Source organism: Rhamphochromis sp. 'chilingali' (assembly GCF_963969265.1).
Source record: "Rhamphochromis sp. 'chilingali' genome assembly, chromosome: 16".
Classification (NCBI taxonomy): domain Eukaryota; kingdom Metazoa; phylum Chordata; class Actinopteri; order Cichliformes; family Cichlidae; genus Rhamphochromis; species Rhamphochromis sp. 'chilingali'.
In genome coordinates this window covers 12,005,267-12,023,326 of record NC_137943.1, presented here as the reverse complement: position 1 = coordinate 12,023,326, position 18,060 = coordinate 12,005,267, and the positions used below count along the sequence as shown (strand labels likewise).

At 40.0% G+C, this 18,060-nt stretch overlaps 1 protein-coding gene across 5 annotated transcripts; it reads right to left on the bottom strand.

The window, feature by feature from the left end:
* Window positions 1-1,015: 1,015 nt before the first annotated feature.
* Window positions 1,016-17,735, bottom strand: hfm1 (helicase for meiosis 1). 5 transcript variants are annotated; one of them, XM_080862075.1, is made up of 36 exons: window positions 17,470-17,735; window positions 17,014-17,055; window positions 16,854-16,924; window positions 16,583-16,715; window positions 16,208-16,359; window positions 15,979-16,056; window positions 15,461-15,616; window positions 15,175-15,375; window positions 14,970-15,058; window positions 14,827-14,870; window positions 13,228-13,329; window positions 11,992-12,137; window positions 11,801-11,895; window positions 11,540-11,673; window positions 11,389-11,436; window positions 11,120-11,200; window positions 10,936-11,027; window positions 10,632-10,738; window positions 10,454-10,501; window positions 10,249-10,346; window positions 10,028-10,162; window positions 8,677-8,762; window positions 7,686-7,769; window positions 6,982-7,139; window positions 6,791-6,894; window positions 6,413-6,604; window positions 6,201-6,266; window positions 5,989-6,113; window positions 3,972-4,054; window positions 3,702-3,808; window positions 3,472-3,558; window positions 2,786-3,091; window positions 2,529-2,610; window positions 1,938-2,049; window positions 1,523-1,668; window positions 1,016-1,369 (listed from the first exon to the last, which is right to left on the bottom strand). In XM_080862075.1, exons 1-36 carry the CDS (start codon window positions 17,696-17,698, stop codon window positions 1,321-1,323), a joined length of 4,068 nt encoding a protein of 1,355 aa, XP_080718201.1. In that variant the 5' UTR covers window positions 17,699-17,735; the 3' UTR covers window positions 1,016-1,320. The 5 variants fall into 5 exon arrangements, with proteins under 5 accessions (XP_080718201.1, XP_080718202.1, XP_080718203.1 ...); XM_080862076.1 differs by having other exon boundaries at window positions 1,016-1,366; XM_080862077.1 differs by lacking the exon at window positions 3,472-3,558.
* Between the last annotated feature and the right edge of the window lie 325 nt (window positions 17,736-18,060).

The window sequence follows — 18,060 nt, the reverse complement described above, 5'->3', positions numbered from 1 at the left end:
CCTTGTTACTCCGTTATGAGTTGTTGGCTCATAAGAATGGCTGTTGACAATTTTGACCAAATTTAAAAAGACTAAAACTAATAACATTTCCTGTATATTTTAGGAGCCCATTCAACACTGATTTTTGATTAAAAATATAATATTCAATTGAAATAGTCGAATATTCTTTTTCCCTTTCAAACACAAAAAAACAGATGTAGAGCGCCCTCTGGTGGACAAATTGTGCCTCATCAAAACTTGGTTAACATGGTTGAAGGATGTTTCTCACATCACTTTACTTTTTTCCATTTATCAGCAGTTATAAATGCAGAAATCAACAGGTTGTGAAATAGTTCATATTTTACAATAATATCGTCCCACAGATAAATCTAATGCATAATTTCAGTTCTTGTTTTTCTTGTTCATGTCCGGTTATTTTCACTTCGGTTAGCAAACGTGTTTTTAACACCTCCTATAGGTTTATCATATAGCTGTGGTTATATTTTTAATAACCTTGGATATATAGTACTGTGCAAAAGTCTTGAGTCCTCATTTCTTGCTTTTACTTTGTTTTCAAGGAGACAGAATTCCTTATACTTTTTCTCTCCAGGTTTTCAAAACCTCATTGGACATTTTTCTTAGGAGGCTGCTTTTTTAAAATAATTTTCAGTCTTTTCAATGTACCTGACCATGTTTAGTGAAATTAATTATTTTGTTTGTTAAGCCACCAAAAACAGAACTATAACTAAGCATAAAAAAGTCATCATCATCTAACACAAGGTATAAACAGCCAACTTAGTGAAGAACCAGTTTTGAATTGTATCTTTAGGTACTTTGTTACTAGTATGCTCATTACTTTCACAACAGCTAGCTGAATCTACAAAAAAAAAAAAAAATCTAAAAATAACAGTAAAATACTATTTTTGCACCACCATGCAACAAGATTTATATGTAGAGACATGTGAACGTATTCCTTTGCATTAAGTTGAAATTAATACTTTCACTGGAGTACGCAACAACTTGAATGGCAGTCTTTGAATACACACCTATGATACTAGACAGTTGTCACAAAACTTCTTGTAATTAGTCTACAAGTGAGTTCACACATTGAGAAATTACCCAAAGACTCCACTGAATCCTCCGGTGAACGCAGGCTTTATTAAGTAAACAGCGCACATAAATACAATCACATCAAAAAACCCTTTTGAACTTGTTTCATTTACAATACAAAATAAGAATGAACAATGCAACAATATATAACTCCAGGTGAAAATCTCACAGGAAACAGAAAGAACCTTACATTAGGGACATGTTTATATCAGAGTGTGTCCACCAGTACTTCTAAAATATTCCATCAAAAATGCCAACAAAAGCATCTTCCTCTTTGCTGCTGGTGTTATATGCAAAAGGGGGAAAAAAGGAAAAAGGGTATTTATTAATCCTGTAAGGAAGTATGCTTATCCCATATCCCCTGCATATAGGATCACTTTTTTTATTTGCTGAGAAAACATGCAATAGGTGTGAATCAAGGCCACTTTTTTACCTTCTATTGAGAGATGAGCTGGCGTTGGGTGGGGCACTCAATGCTGAAAAGAAATCCAATCTCCTAGTCACTTTTGCCTCCTCGGGCTGTTTTAGAAGTTCTAATGATGTTTTTATAGTGGTTTCCTCACTGAAAATATTTGGCCTCTGCACAACAAAAAGAAATAGAGCCATGATTCATGTCTGCACATTAGCTTGGCTGCTGGCTGTTACATTTGAGAAAGGTGAGGTTAGAACCATTAACTGAAAAATAGCACAAGTATGAGCTTTACTGTACTAACTGAATAAATAGACAGTTAAATAGATAATAGATAACTAAAAGATGTCAACAGACAGAAAATGGTGTTCTCAGTGTTTTTACATATAACAACTAACTGCACAAATAGACATGTGCACATTCCCGCGTGTGCACATACATGCACTTTTGGATTCCACTTGGGTGTGATTCTCTTCTGTGGTGTGAATGTCCGGCTGACTGGTGAGGGTCCCGCTTTTTTGATTTCAGGACTGACATTTGTTGAAGTCAACCTGAAATAATCATGAAAAACATTTATTACACATGTATTGTTATTAAACAGTCCAACCATCTTCCATGCTCCTTGTTTCTCATGACAATGCGACAAAAGAGAAGAATAGACACTTTTTGCATGTGATATCAAGTTGTCATTGTAAATTGTGTAAAAACTATAAACTTTGACACTTGTATTTTACTTTAGATTTAATCTACACTATTACGATTTTTAATCGACTAAAACTAAAAGAATAGAAAAGAGAGGGCGGCTGTCTCCTGAATCCAAACTGGGAGCTGTTTCCAACGGAAGGGAACATGAAAGCTTTTACTTTTAGAAAATCCAGGATCAACAACTGGAGTCTGCAAATATGACAAATTTTCTAACGGTTACTGGTACTATCTCACTACACATACAGTATGTCACACAGTTTCTGGTTCCTGGCTTCCTGGTTATACCTTACTTGTTGGTTAATGGTGCATAAGGTTGTGGTCTTACCTCAGTGGTGTAGTCACAGCGGTTATGGAAGGTTTGATGTGTGAGTGGCTGAGTAATACTGGTGCTGAAGCTGTAACATAGCCTACATAAAGACATATGTATAGTGTTAATTAAACCATAAGAACATCTGACGTATAATCCCACATGGGCATGTGTGCTTAAGGGTATCCAGTGATATTAAAACATCACTGTGTTCATGTCACAGTGAAGTCCTAATGACTGAAATGTGTGAAAAGCTGATTTTCAGTTCACTCTACCTGGTGTGCGGTTTTCACCACACTGCTGAATTTGAGGTTGTGCAGTTGTGTATGAAGTCAGTGCTGGCTCGCTGGCATGGATCAGATTATCATCATCAAAATCGCCCCAGTCATCCCACTCGTTTCCAAGGTCAAAGTTGACAGTCGGTATCTGGAGGGATGAAGTATTTTTGCAGAGAGCAGCCTGTTCTGGCAGTGCGGTGGAGCTCTTTGAGTGACCCGTGCTGGTTATATTGACCTGGTTTAGATCCTGTTGAGAGTCCTGACTCCCAACACTCATATCTGTGGTCATCCACAACGAGGAACCTCAACACAGAGGAAGATAAAAGCATGGTCACATCATCAAATCCTTCTCAACTGTGTGCATTTATAAATTCAACTTGAAAAATAATATCTATCTAATATCTTTTTAGATTCTTCCATCTCCCACGCAGCTATTGATTTCAAAGCTGACCGTGGTTGGGTGATACTCGTTAAGTCTACCATTTAATCTTGTGTATGCTGAATAAACCTGTTCCTGAGTATGTCTGACTTAATTAATATGTTTTATTTTGTTACTACAGTCCATATAACAATTGTCTGCACTTGGACCTCCTCTGAGCAGAACTTAAAGCTGAGCAGAACAAAAACATGTGAACCAACAGGATGGTCCGTCTGCTACTGAGTTTGAAGTTATTTAACAATACTTTGATGGTGAGGATGAGCTGCAGCAGCGTTTTGGGAAGGCCCTCCCATCGTTGTGTACATGTCCTCCACATAATAGTCATCATAATCTCAAAAAATAAAAAGAAAGAAAACAGCTGATGATATAACATATCAATGATATATGATATAACACGTGACACAAAGAAGATATGATAGAAGTGACATTCAAATGTTAAGGAATATGTGGAGCTTAGTCATGTCACTCGTTTACCTCCGTCAAGGTCATTCAGGCTTTCTACGTCAGGTAGTTGAGCTTCACTTGCCAAGTCAGTCCCAGACTGAGGTCTCACTGAAGCTTTACAGAGATTTTCTTTATTCCTTCAGATGGAAAAAAACCAAGCTTGAAAGTAATGTGAGCCAAGTGCGTCTTTGCTCATGATTGTTGAGAATCTAATGTTCAGCTTTTCTTTTAAGGAAACTATTAACATGTTTGCACATAAGAATCAAGATAAATCTGTAATTTCAGTGTGGCTGTGTGTACCATGAAGGGGGTGGAAGCATCTCTTTGGGTTTGTAAGCAAACCTTTGCATGCTGAGCGACACAGGCTCCTCAGCCATTTTCATCTAAAGAAATAAAACAGAACATCACCCATATTATTAATTAGCTCAGGAATACAGACAACGTGCCCGCCGTGTGCAGAAGACGGTTTTCTTTACAAAAAATATATATATGCCATTTTCTATAATTAGTTATTTTGGTGCAAAATATTACAGAAACCCAAAACAATGCTTATGCCCTCATAGTTATACACAGAGTATATCTGCCTAGGGAACTTTGGACTGAATGAGCTTCGAAATATTTTATATTTTATACTTAATAAAACCATCATAAAGGGTAATTAGCAGCTGCTAATCCAATACAGTTAATTAACTGATCATCAGCAAGTGTGAGCGCCTCTATAAAAGCAAACTTTTTGGCAGTTTACTGGCATGGAGCATTTATGTGTGTGTTAACACAATGCCACAATATTCTCAAATTCACCCCAAGATTAGATCATGCAGTGTTCAGAGAAAGAACAAAAACAGGCCTCAGTTAGCATGTTAAACATTGAAGATCATGGGAGTACAATTACAAAAAAAGACTGAACAAGTGCAGTGTGCTTGGAAGGATTTCCAGGAGGAAGCCTCTTCTCTATAAAAAGAACATGGCAGCACAGCTTAGGTATGCAAAATTGTCCCTGAACAAACTACAAGACTTCTAGAACAATGTCCTCTGGACAGACAAGATCAAAGTTTTCCATAGTGCACAGCAACACAATCATCAAGCATATCAGCATAAACACTGTAAACCAACTGTCAAGCATGTTGGTGGAGAAGTGATGATTTGGGTTTGTCTTATAGCCACAAGACTTGGGCACCTTGCAGTCATTGAGTCCACCATGAACTCCTCTGTATACCAAACTTGTTCTAAACTCATATGTGAAGCCATCTGTCTCCAGCTGAAGCCTGGCTGAAATTGGGTCATGCGCGATCAAAACAAAACAGAACCACAGCAGCAAATCTACGCCAAGGCGTAGTAATGGCCCAGTCAAAGTCCAGGCCTCAAGCTGATCGAAAGACTGTGGCAGGAGAAATGAAACAACGCTGTAAAGTAGAAGTTTTAGAGCTCGACTTATTGGATTTTTAAGATCGATACTGATATTTGGTGATTTAAAAATCTAACATTCTGATTTTTTCTAAATACACTAGTGTTATGATCCAAGGTTGTCAGTGTTTGTGTTATGTGCGACTCCTCCCACCAGAGGATGGCTGTGGGTTTTTTCCCCTTTCTCTCTTAGGAGGTGGACACCTGGGCGTGCCTGCTGAGTAGCTGGGTGGAGTCTCTTCCTGTCTTGGGATTGGATAATTGGTTGATCACCTCCAGTACTTAACTACCAGATGACAGCCACCTGGCCCCCCTCTCTACTAGCCTCCGCCATCCAACAAAGAGCATGTGTTTTTGATTCGTTATTTTGATAGAGTGTCTGTGCCCAGTAATTTGCAAGTATAACCTTGTGTGTGTGTCTGGCGTTAGTACCTCAGTTTTGTAAATAGCTGTAAAGACTTTCTTTTTTGTATAATTGTATTTTCTGTATGCCAAATACAACTTTAATGCACATACTATGTGCATTATATATGTTTCAGTGTCCCTTATTGCTACTAAACAATTTCCACTTATAAATCCACAATAAGGATTGTTTACATTGCATATACGTCCTATTCTTATAATAGGACATATATGTAAGTCTGCCATGTGGATAGTGCATATCTTTTTTTATTTGCAACTTCCATACTTGACTGAAATTTCTTTTAATTGTTTTATTGTAACTACTGGTGACTGGTCAGCTTCTGCAGTTTTTTAGGAGTAAGAACATAATACAATGTTATTCTGCTGTACTGTTTATGACCTATTGAGATTGCTTGGATATAGCACACCCTCAGACACACAACACATTTAAAAGTCTAGATAAAGCTACTGAAAGTATGAGATGTGGGTTCAGATATGGTATTTTGCTCACTTTGAGTCGCTTAACAGGGGTCGGCGCAAATGTGTCACATCGGCTCCTCAGGTCTTTCAAATATGAAGTGAAACTGGTTTCTTGGTTTGCTGACCTCTTTCTTGTCACAGTAACACCTACTTTACCTTGGGAGGACATGCATGAACACTGTTGGCACGCTGTGGCAGGAAGGACCTCTGCACAGACAGATTCATAAAATGCATCATACTCACAACAGTCATGGGCACAGAAAGCCTTGTTTTTGCAGAAGTGGTTGCAATGTCTTTTATTGCCCATATCTGCAAAAGAACATTTAAAAAGTTTAAAAAATATAACATTTGAAGTCTGAAAAAAATGTATCAACAAACAAAATATGCATTTGCCTCAGAAGAAATACAATATTTATAAACTATATCATGATAAAGCATGAAAAAGTAATCTGTACCAAAGCTACAACTGCTCTCTTCTCCCACAGATGTGCCGTTCTCCCTGTGAGTTGCAGCCTGATTTGTTGATAGTGGTTTCAGCACCGATTGTGGTCTCCTGGCATCCTGCGTTATGTTGTGTGGATTTTCAGTCCCAAATCTTCGAGCTGCAGAGTAGTACACTGTGAACTTCTGCTGGATGTCCAGACCCACTACAGCAGAAGAAACGCATGGTAAATCCTCTCCTTACATATATTCAGTCCAGTATAAGAGTCTATACACCAAAGGACACAGTGAGCTGTTACCTTCATTTAAAAAAATACAAAAAATTGGAACCAAATGAGATGTTGCTGTTTTCCTCTTTTTGGTTACAATGTAAATGTGCTTCCATGGTTTACCATATTCTGAACTGATAAGATGCACACTGATCTCATCTCCTTTCATAGCCTTCGCCACCTCAATCTTCTTTGACCAGCTACCACCCTTCAGCAGCATTACGTCCCTGGAAAACAAACAGCATATGTTGGCGTTCCATATTTTGGCTTCTTTTACAAAAGGTGAAAGTCAAGACATGGTGTTTTATCCTCACGTGAGTTTCTGCAGAAAGACGACATTATTATCAGCGTCTCCGATGACGACGGAGGCATAATGGTGGTCTTGAGCTGCTCTCCTGGTCAGCAGCTGTGCTTGGTTTTTGAGGCTCACTTTAAGCACAATCTCTGCTGTGGTGCTGCTGTACCTTGGAAGCTATAAATCACAACAGCTTTAGAGGAACATGATACAGAACAGACATGGAAATAAACACTTAAATGTGTTGATATGGGTGAAAACAGGTACAATTTTGAAATAGCTTTCAAATAAAAGCCAAGAAAATATAAATAATTTAAATGCTGGACCTTCAGCAAGCTAACAGTATACTGTGCCATTTTACATATTAACAAGTAAGAGATTATGTTGGCTAAAACGCATTAAAGAGGGAACTGTGGCTAACTGAAAGCTCAAAATAATCTCCTTTGATTTTTTGTAGCCATGCCCAGAAGAAATCACATTCACATTAACTGCCCTCTTGAAGCTCTCGTGTGAGCAAAGGCCAAGAATGAAGAATGAAGAATTAAATATGTAAATGTGGTTTAAACATCCAGCACAAAAAAAAAAAAATCAAATTTTAGTGTATTTTTCTATTTTTCACTACATTTATGATCAAATATTTATGATTTCAGATTTTTTAAGATCAACAAATATGAAGTGCTTGTGCCTTGTGCCGTGATAACAATAGTTTGCAATGCCATTTACCTGCTCCACCATTACGTCATACTTTGGGAGGTGTATGACAGACTCTCTGATTTGGTTTCCAAATGGCGGATGCCTATTGAGAATCTGAACATAAAGTTTGCAAAAGTTACACCCAAACACCTTCAGCAGACATTAAGTGCTTGAGGAGATGCTTAACATTAACTGAGTGATTTTGAAAAAACAGAATTACACTTTCACCTTTAGTTGTTGGTATTTAACATCAACCTGATATCACTACAAGTGTGTAACAGACACACCAGTTCACCGTGTCCATTTCACATTTTGTCGCTCCAAAATGTGAAACGTACGAGCATGCAGAAGTTGCAGTAATCTGCAGTAACAGTGGAGGGAGATTTTTTTTTTTAAAGCCAACATGAAAATAGTCATGGGAAAGCGTTTAAACAGACACATTTAAGTGTACGTACATATTAGTTTAATAGAGTCAGATGATTAAGGACACTGGAATGCACTTATGTTTTTAGCTCAATACCAACTTTCTGGCTTTAAATATATTACTTCCTGCTAATAATGCAATGTCAGCATGCACTAATGCAACTTCTTCATGTGTGTCCATTTCACGCTTTGCCTCTCCACGTGAAATGGACAGGCATGAACAAGTGTCCATTTCAGGTTTGGAGAGGCAAACGTGAAATGGACACGTTTTGTGAGGATACTTGGTTAAGAAACTAGGTATTGTTGTCTACTCTTGTTTTTTTAGTTGTTTTTTTCACATTAACCTAAAGTGTGAAAGAAATAGTGGCATCATGTGAAGGTAAAAGTAGGTGGGTGTAGGGTGGTGCAACTTCCTCATGACCTGGCCAAAGTTTGTAGTCACACGCATGTGAACCAAAACGTACCACGTCAACCACACACCCACTGAACAACAAACTGAGCACACAAATTAAAAGCTTTAGATAATTTAGATTAGATTAATTATTAGATTATCTTCAGATTATAAAGCATTTTACTTTTAAGTATTACACAGACTTACCAGCTCAAGCTCTCTGGCGTTGGTTTGCTCTATTTTGCTGAATGTGGTGAGTCCAGCATGCACCATGGCAGTTGACAGAGTTTGGCCTGAAACAACCCATGTTATTACTTAATTACTATAAACTGTAACGACAATATACAATAACCTATTGTGTCACTTTATTAGGTACACCTGTTCAACTGCTTGTTAGCCGCAACATTATTTAACATGATGACTTTGAACATGCTGTGGTTGCTGATTGCAGATGGGCTGGTCTGAGTATTTTAGAAACTGCTGATGTACTGTGATTTTCCCACATAACCATCTCTAGGATTTACAAAGAATGACCTGAAAAGAGGGCGTGAGTTAGCGAGCCAGCGAGTGAGTGCCAGTTCTCTGGGAGAAAATGGTCGACGCTGCAAGTGGGAGAATAAGAATAATAAGCAGACTGCTTTGAGCTGATAAGAAGGCAACTGTAACTCAAATAACTACTTTTTACAAACAAGGAATGCAGAAGAGTATCTCTGGAACCTTGAAAAACCACACTGGGTGTCACTCCTGTTAGCGAATAACAGGAAACTGGAGGGACTCACAAAAATGCAGAGCACTGGAAACATTTTATCTGGTCTGATGAGTCTCAATTTCTACTGCAACATTCAAAAAAGCAGGGTCAGAATTTGGCATTAGCAACATGACATCAACGGTAGGGTGGGGGTGGGGGTGGGGGGGGGGGGGGGTGTAATGAGGTGGCATTTTATTGGCACTCTTTGTGCTCCTCAGTACCGGCTGAAGTTCTTTAAAACACGACAGCCTCCCTGAGTATTGTTGCTGATCATGTCAATCCCTTTATGACCACAGTGTACCCATCCTCTGATGGCTGCTTCCAGCTGGATAACACACCATGTCACAAAGCTCAGATCATCTAAAACTGTTTTTTTGAACATGACATGAGTTTGTTGGACTCAAATGGCCCCGGGGGTCACCAGATCTTAATCCAATAGAGCACCTTAGGGATGTGATGCAAAAGAAGAGTCAGCTGACAAATCTGCAGCAACTGTGTGATGTGATTATGTCAATATGGACCAAAATCTCTGAGGAAAGTTTACGGCACCCTGTTGAATCTGTGCCATAAAGAATAAAAGACAGAAATGAAGGCAAAAGGTGGTTCAACCCAGTACTAGCAAAGTGTACCTAATGAAGTGTCCAGTGAGTGTACGTCTAACAGAAAGAATATTTGGTTTATTAATATTTCCATTATGCAGCAGTTGTGGCATAATAATATTTCTTCTAGTATTACTGCATGAGCAGTTGACCTACAATGCAGTATGCTGTATCAATTTATAATGTAAAAAGAACATAGAGAGGCATCCACCTATCTTTTCCAGCTGTTTGGAAACATAGAGTGAGTTTTCCCAAAGCTTTGCTCTGAAGCACTTAGCCAGGATCAGGGAGTTGACCACAGCAGAAAAAACAGCCTTGACCCTCTGACTCAGAAACTCAGACAGACCTGAATGGGATCATAATAAAATCAAAACTTAAAAACATGAATACAGGCAACTCGTCTTTTGTACGTTTCTTATTCCCTGAACGTACATCTGCTGATGCGCATGCCAATCCTGAAGATCTTTGCTGTGTCCTGTGTAAGTCCAAAATCTTGAACTGGGATGGAGCTTAACTGAGCCTGAATCAAACTACAAAGCACAATATTTATGTACATGGACAATCAGTAATACAATTCTTTAACACTGCAAATTCTGAAAAATATAAAATCAAAAACTACACTTTCTTTTAAACCTACCAGTTTACTTTCATCTCACTGGTTTTGATCTTTCCGTCAATGGGATACCTGGAAAAACGCATAAAGATTTAGTTTTCACTGGCTTGTGTCTATCTCACCCCCCTGTTATGCATTTCCCATATAAAACAAAGTTTTTGATGCTGTGCATACATTTGTGCATCCTATAAATGTGTCTGACCTGATGGTGACTCTGTTTTTGTCCCTGTTCAAAGCATTCAAGGACCTTTTCTCATTCACTCTCAGCTGGATGTCACTGAACTCTCTGCTCTTTGACAGCAGCTCAATCTGTACACACAATACAAGGACGGTGAATACTCATAATGGTTATTTTTTCTCTAGCTGAGTTTAGTTTAGTTGTGAGAGGCAGCAAGAGAAAGAACAAGGTCAGGCATGCTGTTCCTGCAAAATGTCAAGGATAACACTGTATAGAGTCAATCTTGAATAAATGCATTTACATCAAATACGTAGTACAGAAAACCTACCAGATCAGACAGGTTTTCAGTCCCAGACACTTTACTGAACTGTTTCATGGTGTCAAAGGCAATGCAGTACCTAGCCATCAACCTGCCAGCCTCTGTAAGAGAGAAATAAATTGCTTAACAGTTTCAAGTTTTTAGTATTAGACTTGGCTGCAAAAAAAGACATGAAAACAGCCTGAACATCTACCTGTCGGTTTGATGGTGATATCCTCATCCATAGAGATCAGCCCAACAGAGGACAGAGAGTTGAGATTCTTCAGACACAGTTCTAATGAAGATGACAGAAACGGTACATAGCTTAAATTTCAATAAGGGAACAGATCCGACACTTACATTTGAGCAAAAAAAACAAGCAAACACAAAACCTCTTTAAGCAGCCGGGTTACTGTGGCTTGAATTTTTTTGTATTTTTCTAAAAGTAACCTTCAGTTTCATAAAAGTACAGCTATGGCCCACCTTGCAATTTTGCTTCAATTCCACATCTGTCTAGGTCGGCAGAGAATCCTGAAATGAAAATGCGGACAAACTGACACTCACTGGTTTTTTTAAAAATTAACGGACCTCACAGCTGATTAACAACAAGCAGAAGACAGGAGAAGGCTCTAACCATAGTGTGTGGGGTTCTTGAGGGCTCTGATGTAAAGGAAGGTGGAGCGAATCCAGTCCAAAGCCATTTTGACATCACTGATAGTCTGCAGAACAATCTCAGCATTCAAGTGTTCCACCAGGTGGCTGTGTAAGCTGTGGAAACAGAGTCTAGTGTTACCCCATGATCGTTCCACCTGTGTGTCCTCTTGAGAGAGCGATATGAAGAAAAAGAAGAAAAAGACAGAAGGGATTTTAAAGAGAGCATTACTACTGGTCCTACCTGCTCTCAATGACTTCTATCCCATTCATAAGCTTCAGGTACTTCTCTCTGGTTTGAATCTTGGTCATGATCACAGCAGTAGCAGATGTGTCAAACTGGAGGCAGAAAGGATGAAAATGAAAGTACATCATAAAACCTAAATATAATAATGCATTCATTGCTGTTATATTCTGTCATAAACATGTCATTGCCTGTGGTCTTCCAGCACGGCCTATCATCTGGAGCAGATCTGCCTCGCTGTACTCCTGACAGGAGCCTGCAACATACTGCATGGTGGATTTGATCACCACCAGGTGAGCTGGTAGGTTTACCCCCATGGATAAAGTCCTGGTGGTAACTAGGAGAGAGCAAACACAAATTGAGACACCATAAAATAAAACAGAAGACTGGTTAAGTTATTCTACTAGTGCTCAGTTTGTTATGATCTAAGGATCTGCCTGACGTTGGAGTTTTTTGTTTTTCACTGTTATTCCAGAGTTATCATTACTAGCATCGTTGGGTTGAGTTTTCCATATTTTTCTTAATGTTTGTATTTGTCTAGTTTTGTATTCATTCATGGAGTTTTTGTTATCTTTGTTGTTGTGTTTATTTCCTGTATTTCTGGTTTATTCTGCTAGTCTTGCTTTCGTCTCACGTTCGGTGAGTTTTCTGCTCTTTGTGTTTAGTCTTCTTGTTATTTCCTGTGTGACTCCCTTATTGTCTTCACCTATGCAGACAACCATTCGCACTCACATTCACTCGCACATTCACACCTAATGGCAATTTGGATTTTCCAATCAACCTATCCCCACAAGCTGCATGTCTTTGGACGGTGGGAGGAAGCCAGAGTATCCGGGGGGAACCCACGCAAACACGGGGAGAACATGCAAACTCCACACAGAAAGACCCCGGCCTGATGTTGGAATTGAACTCAGGACCTTCTTGCTGTGCCGCAACAGTGCTAACCACCGTGCCACCGTGCTGCCCAAAAAATATATTTTATCTTTTGCTTAAATGTTTATTCACTGAGCTCTCACTGTTGCTTCTGTTTCTAGTTTTTTTTTAATTATTTCATTTTTGTTTTGTTGCATTTTGTTCAAATTAATTAGCTGCTATTCCTCATGTAGGATACTTTTTTGTACAGGATACGTTTCATATTTTGGCTGTTGTCACACAATTTCAGCACTTTTAAGACAAATGAAGTATATCATCTTAAATATATATACTATTACCATCAAAATAACAATATTTCTTATTGTTGTACAGAAACCTAAGTTATTTTTGACACAACCCTGTGATTGGTACAAGGAGCTGATGTGCAAAAACAATTACTGTGGTACTTGTCCTTCCTGTTTGTGTCAGCAGTGTGACAGGGAAAAAAAAGTATCATGTTGCACACTTGTGTGGTAACATATTACTTCACAGCGCAGGATAAAACTGTGCCTCACAGAGGACAGGCAGGTCTCCCATAGTGAAGGCTTCTTCTATCAACTTCCGATCAGACAAGTCAACTCCTGCGTGATGGTAGCCGACTCCTAACGCCACCAAATCTGGGCCGCAAACAAAGTTACCACAAAGTTATGTTAGACATTTGACATATTGCATATTCAAAACACAAAGTTTTCAATAAACGGGGTTACACACAAGTTAAGCACGATTTGTCTGTGTGCAGTGAAAGTGAGTGTGTTGTGTCAGCTTATTTAGCTGAAACTGTATTTTCTTCGGGGGGGGGGGCACGTTTTGAGTGCTTCCTTTACACATGTAAAGGAAGCACTCAAAACGTGCGGCTATCCTAAATGGGGGTTCTTAAAGTCAGCAAAGAGGCACAGAAAAGAAGACCAGACACCAGCGAGGGAGGATAAGAAGGACAGACGCAACAACATTGTCATCCCCTATGTAGCCGGTGTATCAGAGAAACTCAGGAGAGTTTTCTCCAAGCATGACATCCCGGTGAATTTCAGACCCAGCAACACGCTCAGACAAAAACTGGTTCACCCGAAAGACAAAACGCCAAAACACAAACTTAACAATGTGGTGTATGCTGTACAGTGCAGCGAGGAATGCTCAGACCTCTACATTGGAGAGACCAAACAGCCACTTCACAAGCGCATGGCACAACACAGAAGAGCCACCTCCACAGGACAAGACTCAGCAGTCCATCTGCATCTTAAGGATAAAGGACACTTTCGAGGATGCCAATGTTCACATTTTGGACAGAGAGGACAGATGGTTTGAAAGAGGAGTGAAAGAAGCCATCTATGTCCACTGTGAGCGACCATCTTTGAACAGAGGCGGGGGTTTACGACACCAACTCTCTGCCATCTATAATCCAGTTTTGAGATCCCTTCCCAGACGCCTTAACGCCCACTCACATCCTGGGCCAGCTGACCTCAGGAATTCGCATGATAAGGTGGGGCCAGGTTTCACAATGAACACACCCGAAACTCTGGCTGATTGGGACCCACACCCAGTTTCACACCTTGGCTCAGGCGATTAGAGGATCATCAGGGGGTCCTTTTGTCCCTCTGTGGGGGGTCACTCCCACTAGGTTTATATCTGGGACTCTCCACCATTTGACCTTAGAACTGAAGAAGCTTCTCGGATGAGAGGTGAAACGTCTTCAAGCAACTTAAAGAAGTCCAGACGCTTTTCTTTGCAAGCTCCTTTGATTACACTCTATATACACTGTGTCTGCACTACAAGTGTCTTTGTCATCTTGTTACTTTTCGGCCATACACCAATGTGTCACATAATCATCAGTCGACAATGTCAAAACTCACATAAATATGACCAAATGCAACATCTGCATTATTGAATGTGTTTTCTCCAATTCATCGTACATAAGTTAGATACAAACGAGATCTGTGAGTTCTGTGCAGGCCATTCAAGTTCTTCAAGCTCATTTCTTTAGACTTTATTTTGTGTCGAGAGGATGTTGAAACTGAAACTACAAAGCATCACTGAGCACATTGCAAACCACTAAAGGAGGCCCCAAGGTCATTTTTCTTTTAAAAAGTACCACTGATAACATGTTTCAGATACCTTACCTCTCAGTTTAGAATCGAGAATGGAGTTTGCATATTTCATCAACCTGCAGAGTCAAGCAGATCACACAAGTTCAATCAGAACAGCCTGCTCTGTAAACTTGCACGTGCGCGGATGTTTCACTGCGGATGATTGAACATCAAACCTTTGCTTGTGCTCGATGCTCATGATGAATCGAGCATCCTTAGCCAGAACTGCGGCTGACTGCTGAGTTCCTTTCCTTGTAGAGCAAAACTACAAGACACAATTTTCAGATAATGAGGCAAAAAAAACCCAAAAACCTGCATCTTCTGTCATGTTCAGAAAGAAAGCATAAACAACATGCAGTTTGGATACATTTTACAACCCACCACAAGTGCAGGCTTCTGCTCAGCGTACGTCTGTATGATGTTAGCTATCTTGTAGTTAAGTGCCAAATCAAACTTGAACTCAGTTTGATTTGGACCACAGGGGAATCCCAGCACCACCTTCCTTAGCTTCACCGGACGGTGGCTCTCATCCATATCCAGATATATGGCCGGGCCGTTCTCATTTGACAGCCAGTCTGCTATCTAAAAACAAGCAGGAAGTTTGAGAATCCACAAGTTACTGATCTACAAATGAGAGACAATGCAAACAGGTACAGCGGGTGCTTACATCAGATACATTGGGTATGGTAGCAGACACAGCCACAACTCTCATAGAGAGGCTGGCCTCTGGATACTGTGAAGTCCTGAAGGTGTGTACTGCCTTCATCCTGCTCACCACCACTTCCAACGTGGCACCGCGGGTTGCATCCTTCACGACATGCACCTGGTACAAAAATATTTTTCATGTGTGGAAACGGCTCAGGGATATTTGTATGCACGTAAAATACAAAATCAATCTTTATGTTTTATTATTAACATAAATGAGTGCAAGTCTAAAGGAACTAGGCCAGCGTCTGTGTACTCCCATAATACAGACTCCAGGAACAAGATGTTCCATCATTTTTAATGGATAACCTCAAGTAAAATAAAGTGCTGAGGGCAGAGGCTAATTATGTGCTATCGTGCAATGTTCCATCCTAAGACACAAAGTAGCCAGTGCATCCCCCACTGTGCAGGAAAATAAAGAGGCAAGAAGTAACATCCAAAAACGGTTCTGTGAGCAAAATATGTGACAAACACACTGACCTCGTCGATAAGGAAGAGCCTAACTAGCTGCAGCAAACAGTTATCCTTCCACTTTCGGGTCATGCTGTCCCACTTTTCCTTAAAAATATAAATGATCATGTATCAATCTATGATGCATAGAAATATAACAATATTTAACTAAGACATAACATCTTATTTTACATTTCCCCTCCTTTTCTACCCTTTATTTTGCATTTGCATAATTATGCTGCTTCATATTGTCACATACAGGTGTGGTCAGGATGATGTGGGAGTCCTGAATCTCAAAGAAGTCATCGATCTCTGTGTCACCAGTCAGCTCCTTGCAGGTCAGCCCCAGAGGACTAAACTTCTTTTTCCAGCTCTCAAAGCACTGACTGCAGAGAGCTTTGATAGGGGCCACTGGTGAAAACAAACAATGGATTCTTTATACGAGAGCTTCATAAGTCAAAAATCCTCCCCCCAAAAATTATTGGAGTAAAATAATCAGAACATGGTGAAAGTAACACACATATTCAAAGCCCCTGTGTGTGATTATAGCTAGGTGTGCCATTTCAAAGCACTGAATAAATGTGAATGAGCAGTGGGATTTAGCAGCTTATAGCCAATAATACTGCATGCTCACTATATACAGCTTTGACATCTCTCCAGGGCTCTGGTGTCTCCATTAGCAGGCGAATGATTGCCAGCTCAAACAGCACTGTTTTACCAGATCCAGTCGGAGCACAGGCCACAAAGTTTTTATTTGTATAAAGAACCTGCAGACAGACCAAACACACATACACTGGAGGACACAGTGCCAGGGGTAGTTTACATTTACACAGGTGTAAATTTACATTTAACCAGATGTGTTTTTCATGATTTCTGTGTATGCAGATTTACAAACAAATGCTTACATCATCCAGAGCTTTGGACTGAACGTAATTGAAAAAGGGAAACTCACTGAAGACAGATCTGAACTTAAATGCTGTGTAACAGGTTTTAGGAAACATCACTTTGATTCAGACACTACCTAACAGCTTCAAATTGTGTCAATTTGAACAAGAAAAAGGATACGTATTTCTGAAACTGGGCGCAAAACTCCAGATCCAGAAGATCCTGAAATGACAATATTATTTAAGACATTATAAATTTTCATTAATGCAAGATTTTCATTGAAACAATTACACATTGAATTGAATATGCAGCATTTGGTAGTGTTGTACATTTGTGACGAAAGAGAATCTGCTGATTCTTTGCAGACTACAATGGGTTAAAATGGCCTCTATTGTTCCTGTCCACTGCGTCTACTATTCACCACCTAGTGACCAGTATGTTTCATTACACTGGAGCAATCAATGGGCAGAGCTCACCTCATCACACCCAAATACACCATGGCAGCTGCTACCATGGCCAGACATTGGCATGTTGATGAGCTGCAACACTTTACAGAAGCTATATGAGCTGTATTTAAAGAGCTCCTACACAGTGAGCGCAGCGTCAACCTGCCAGTATATCAGTGCAGTGTAACACCTTGGATTAGGAGCGGCCGAGGCGTCATGGGCGGAACGAAACCTTTCTTTGTGCCCTTGTCCTGCGTCTCTGCATGTGCCGCCTGCTGCGGGGGTCGGCCGCTCGCTGCAGATGAACCCATGGGAGGGGGTGAGAGGGTGGGCATGGAGGGGAAAGGAGGAGCTGCGCGGCCAACTGTCGCCCGTGGCGGCTGAAGAGGAAGAGGAGGAGGAGGAGGCGCTGTCGCCATGGTAACCTGACTGAGAAAAGTTTGAGGTCTGGATGTTGTCTGATTGCTGCCGCCACTGCTACTGAGGTCACCTGTGTTTAAAGAGTCACCTCCACTGGTATACACCTGAATATTGAACAAGCTGTTGTGGGAAGGAGGAGGAAATAAAGAAATGAAAGAGAAGAGAGGTGGAAGCAGATTAGACTGTTAGGGGGCTGCACAATCAGGTAACAAGGCTAACATGGAGGATAGCTTAGCATCTTCTTGTGTTATTATGAGTCCAGAGATTAAAGAGTAAATCAGCACTACGGTACACATGTATAAAAAAATGGAAATGTGTGTTTTATAGAGTGAATGATAGTAATCCTGTTAGTTTAAACATC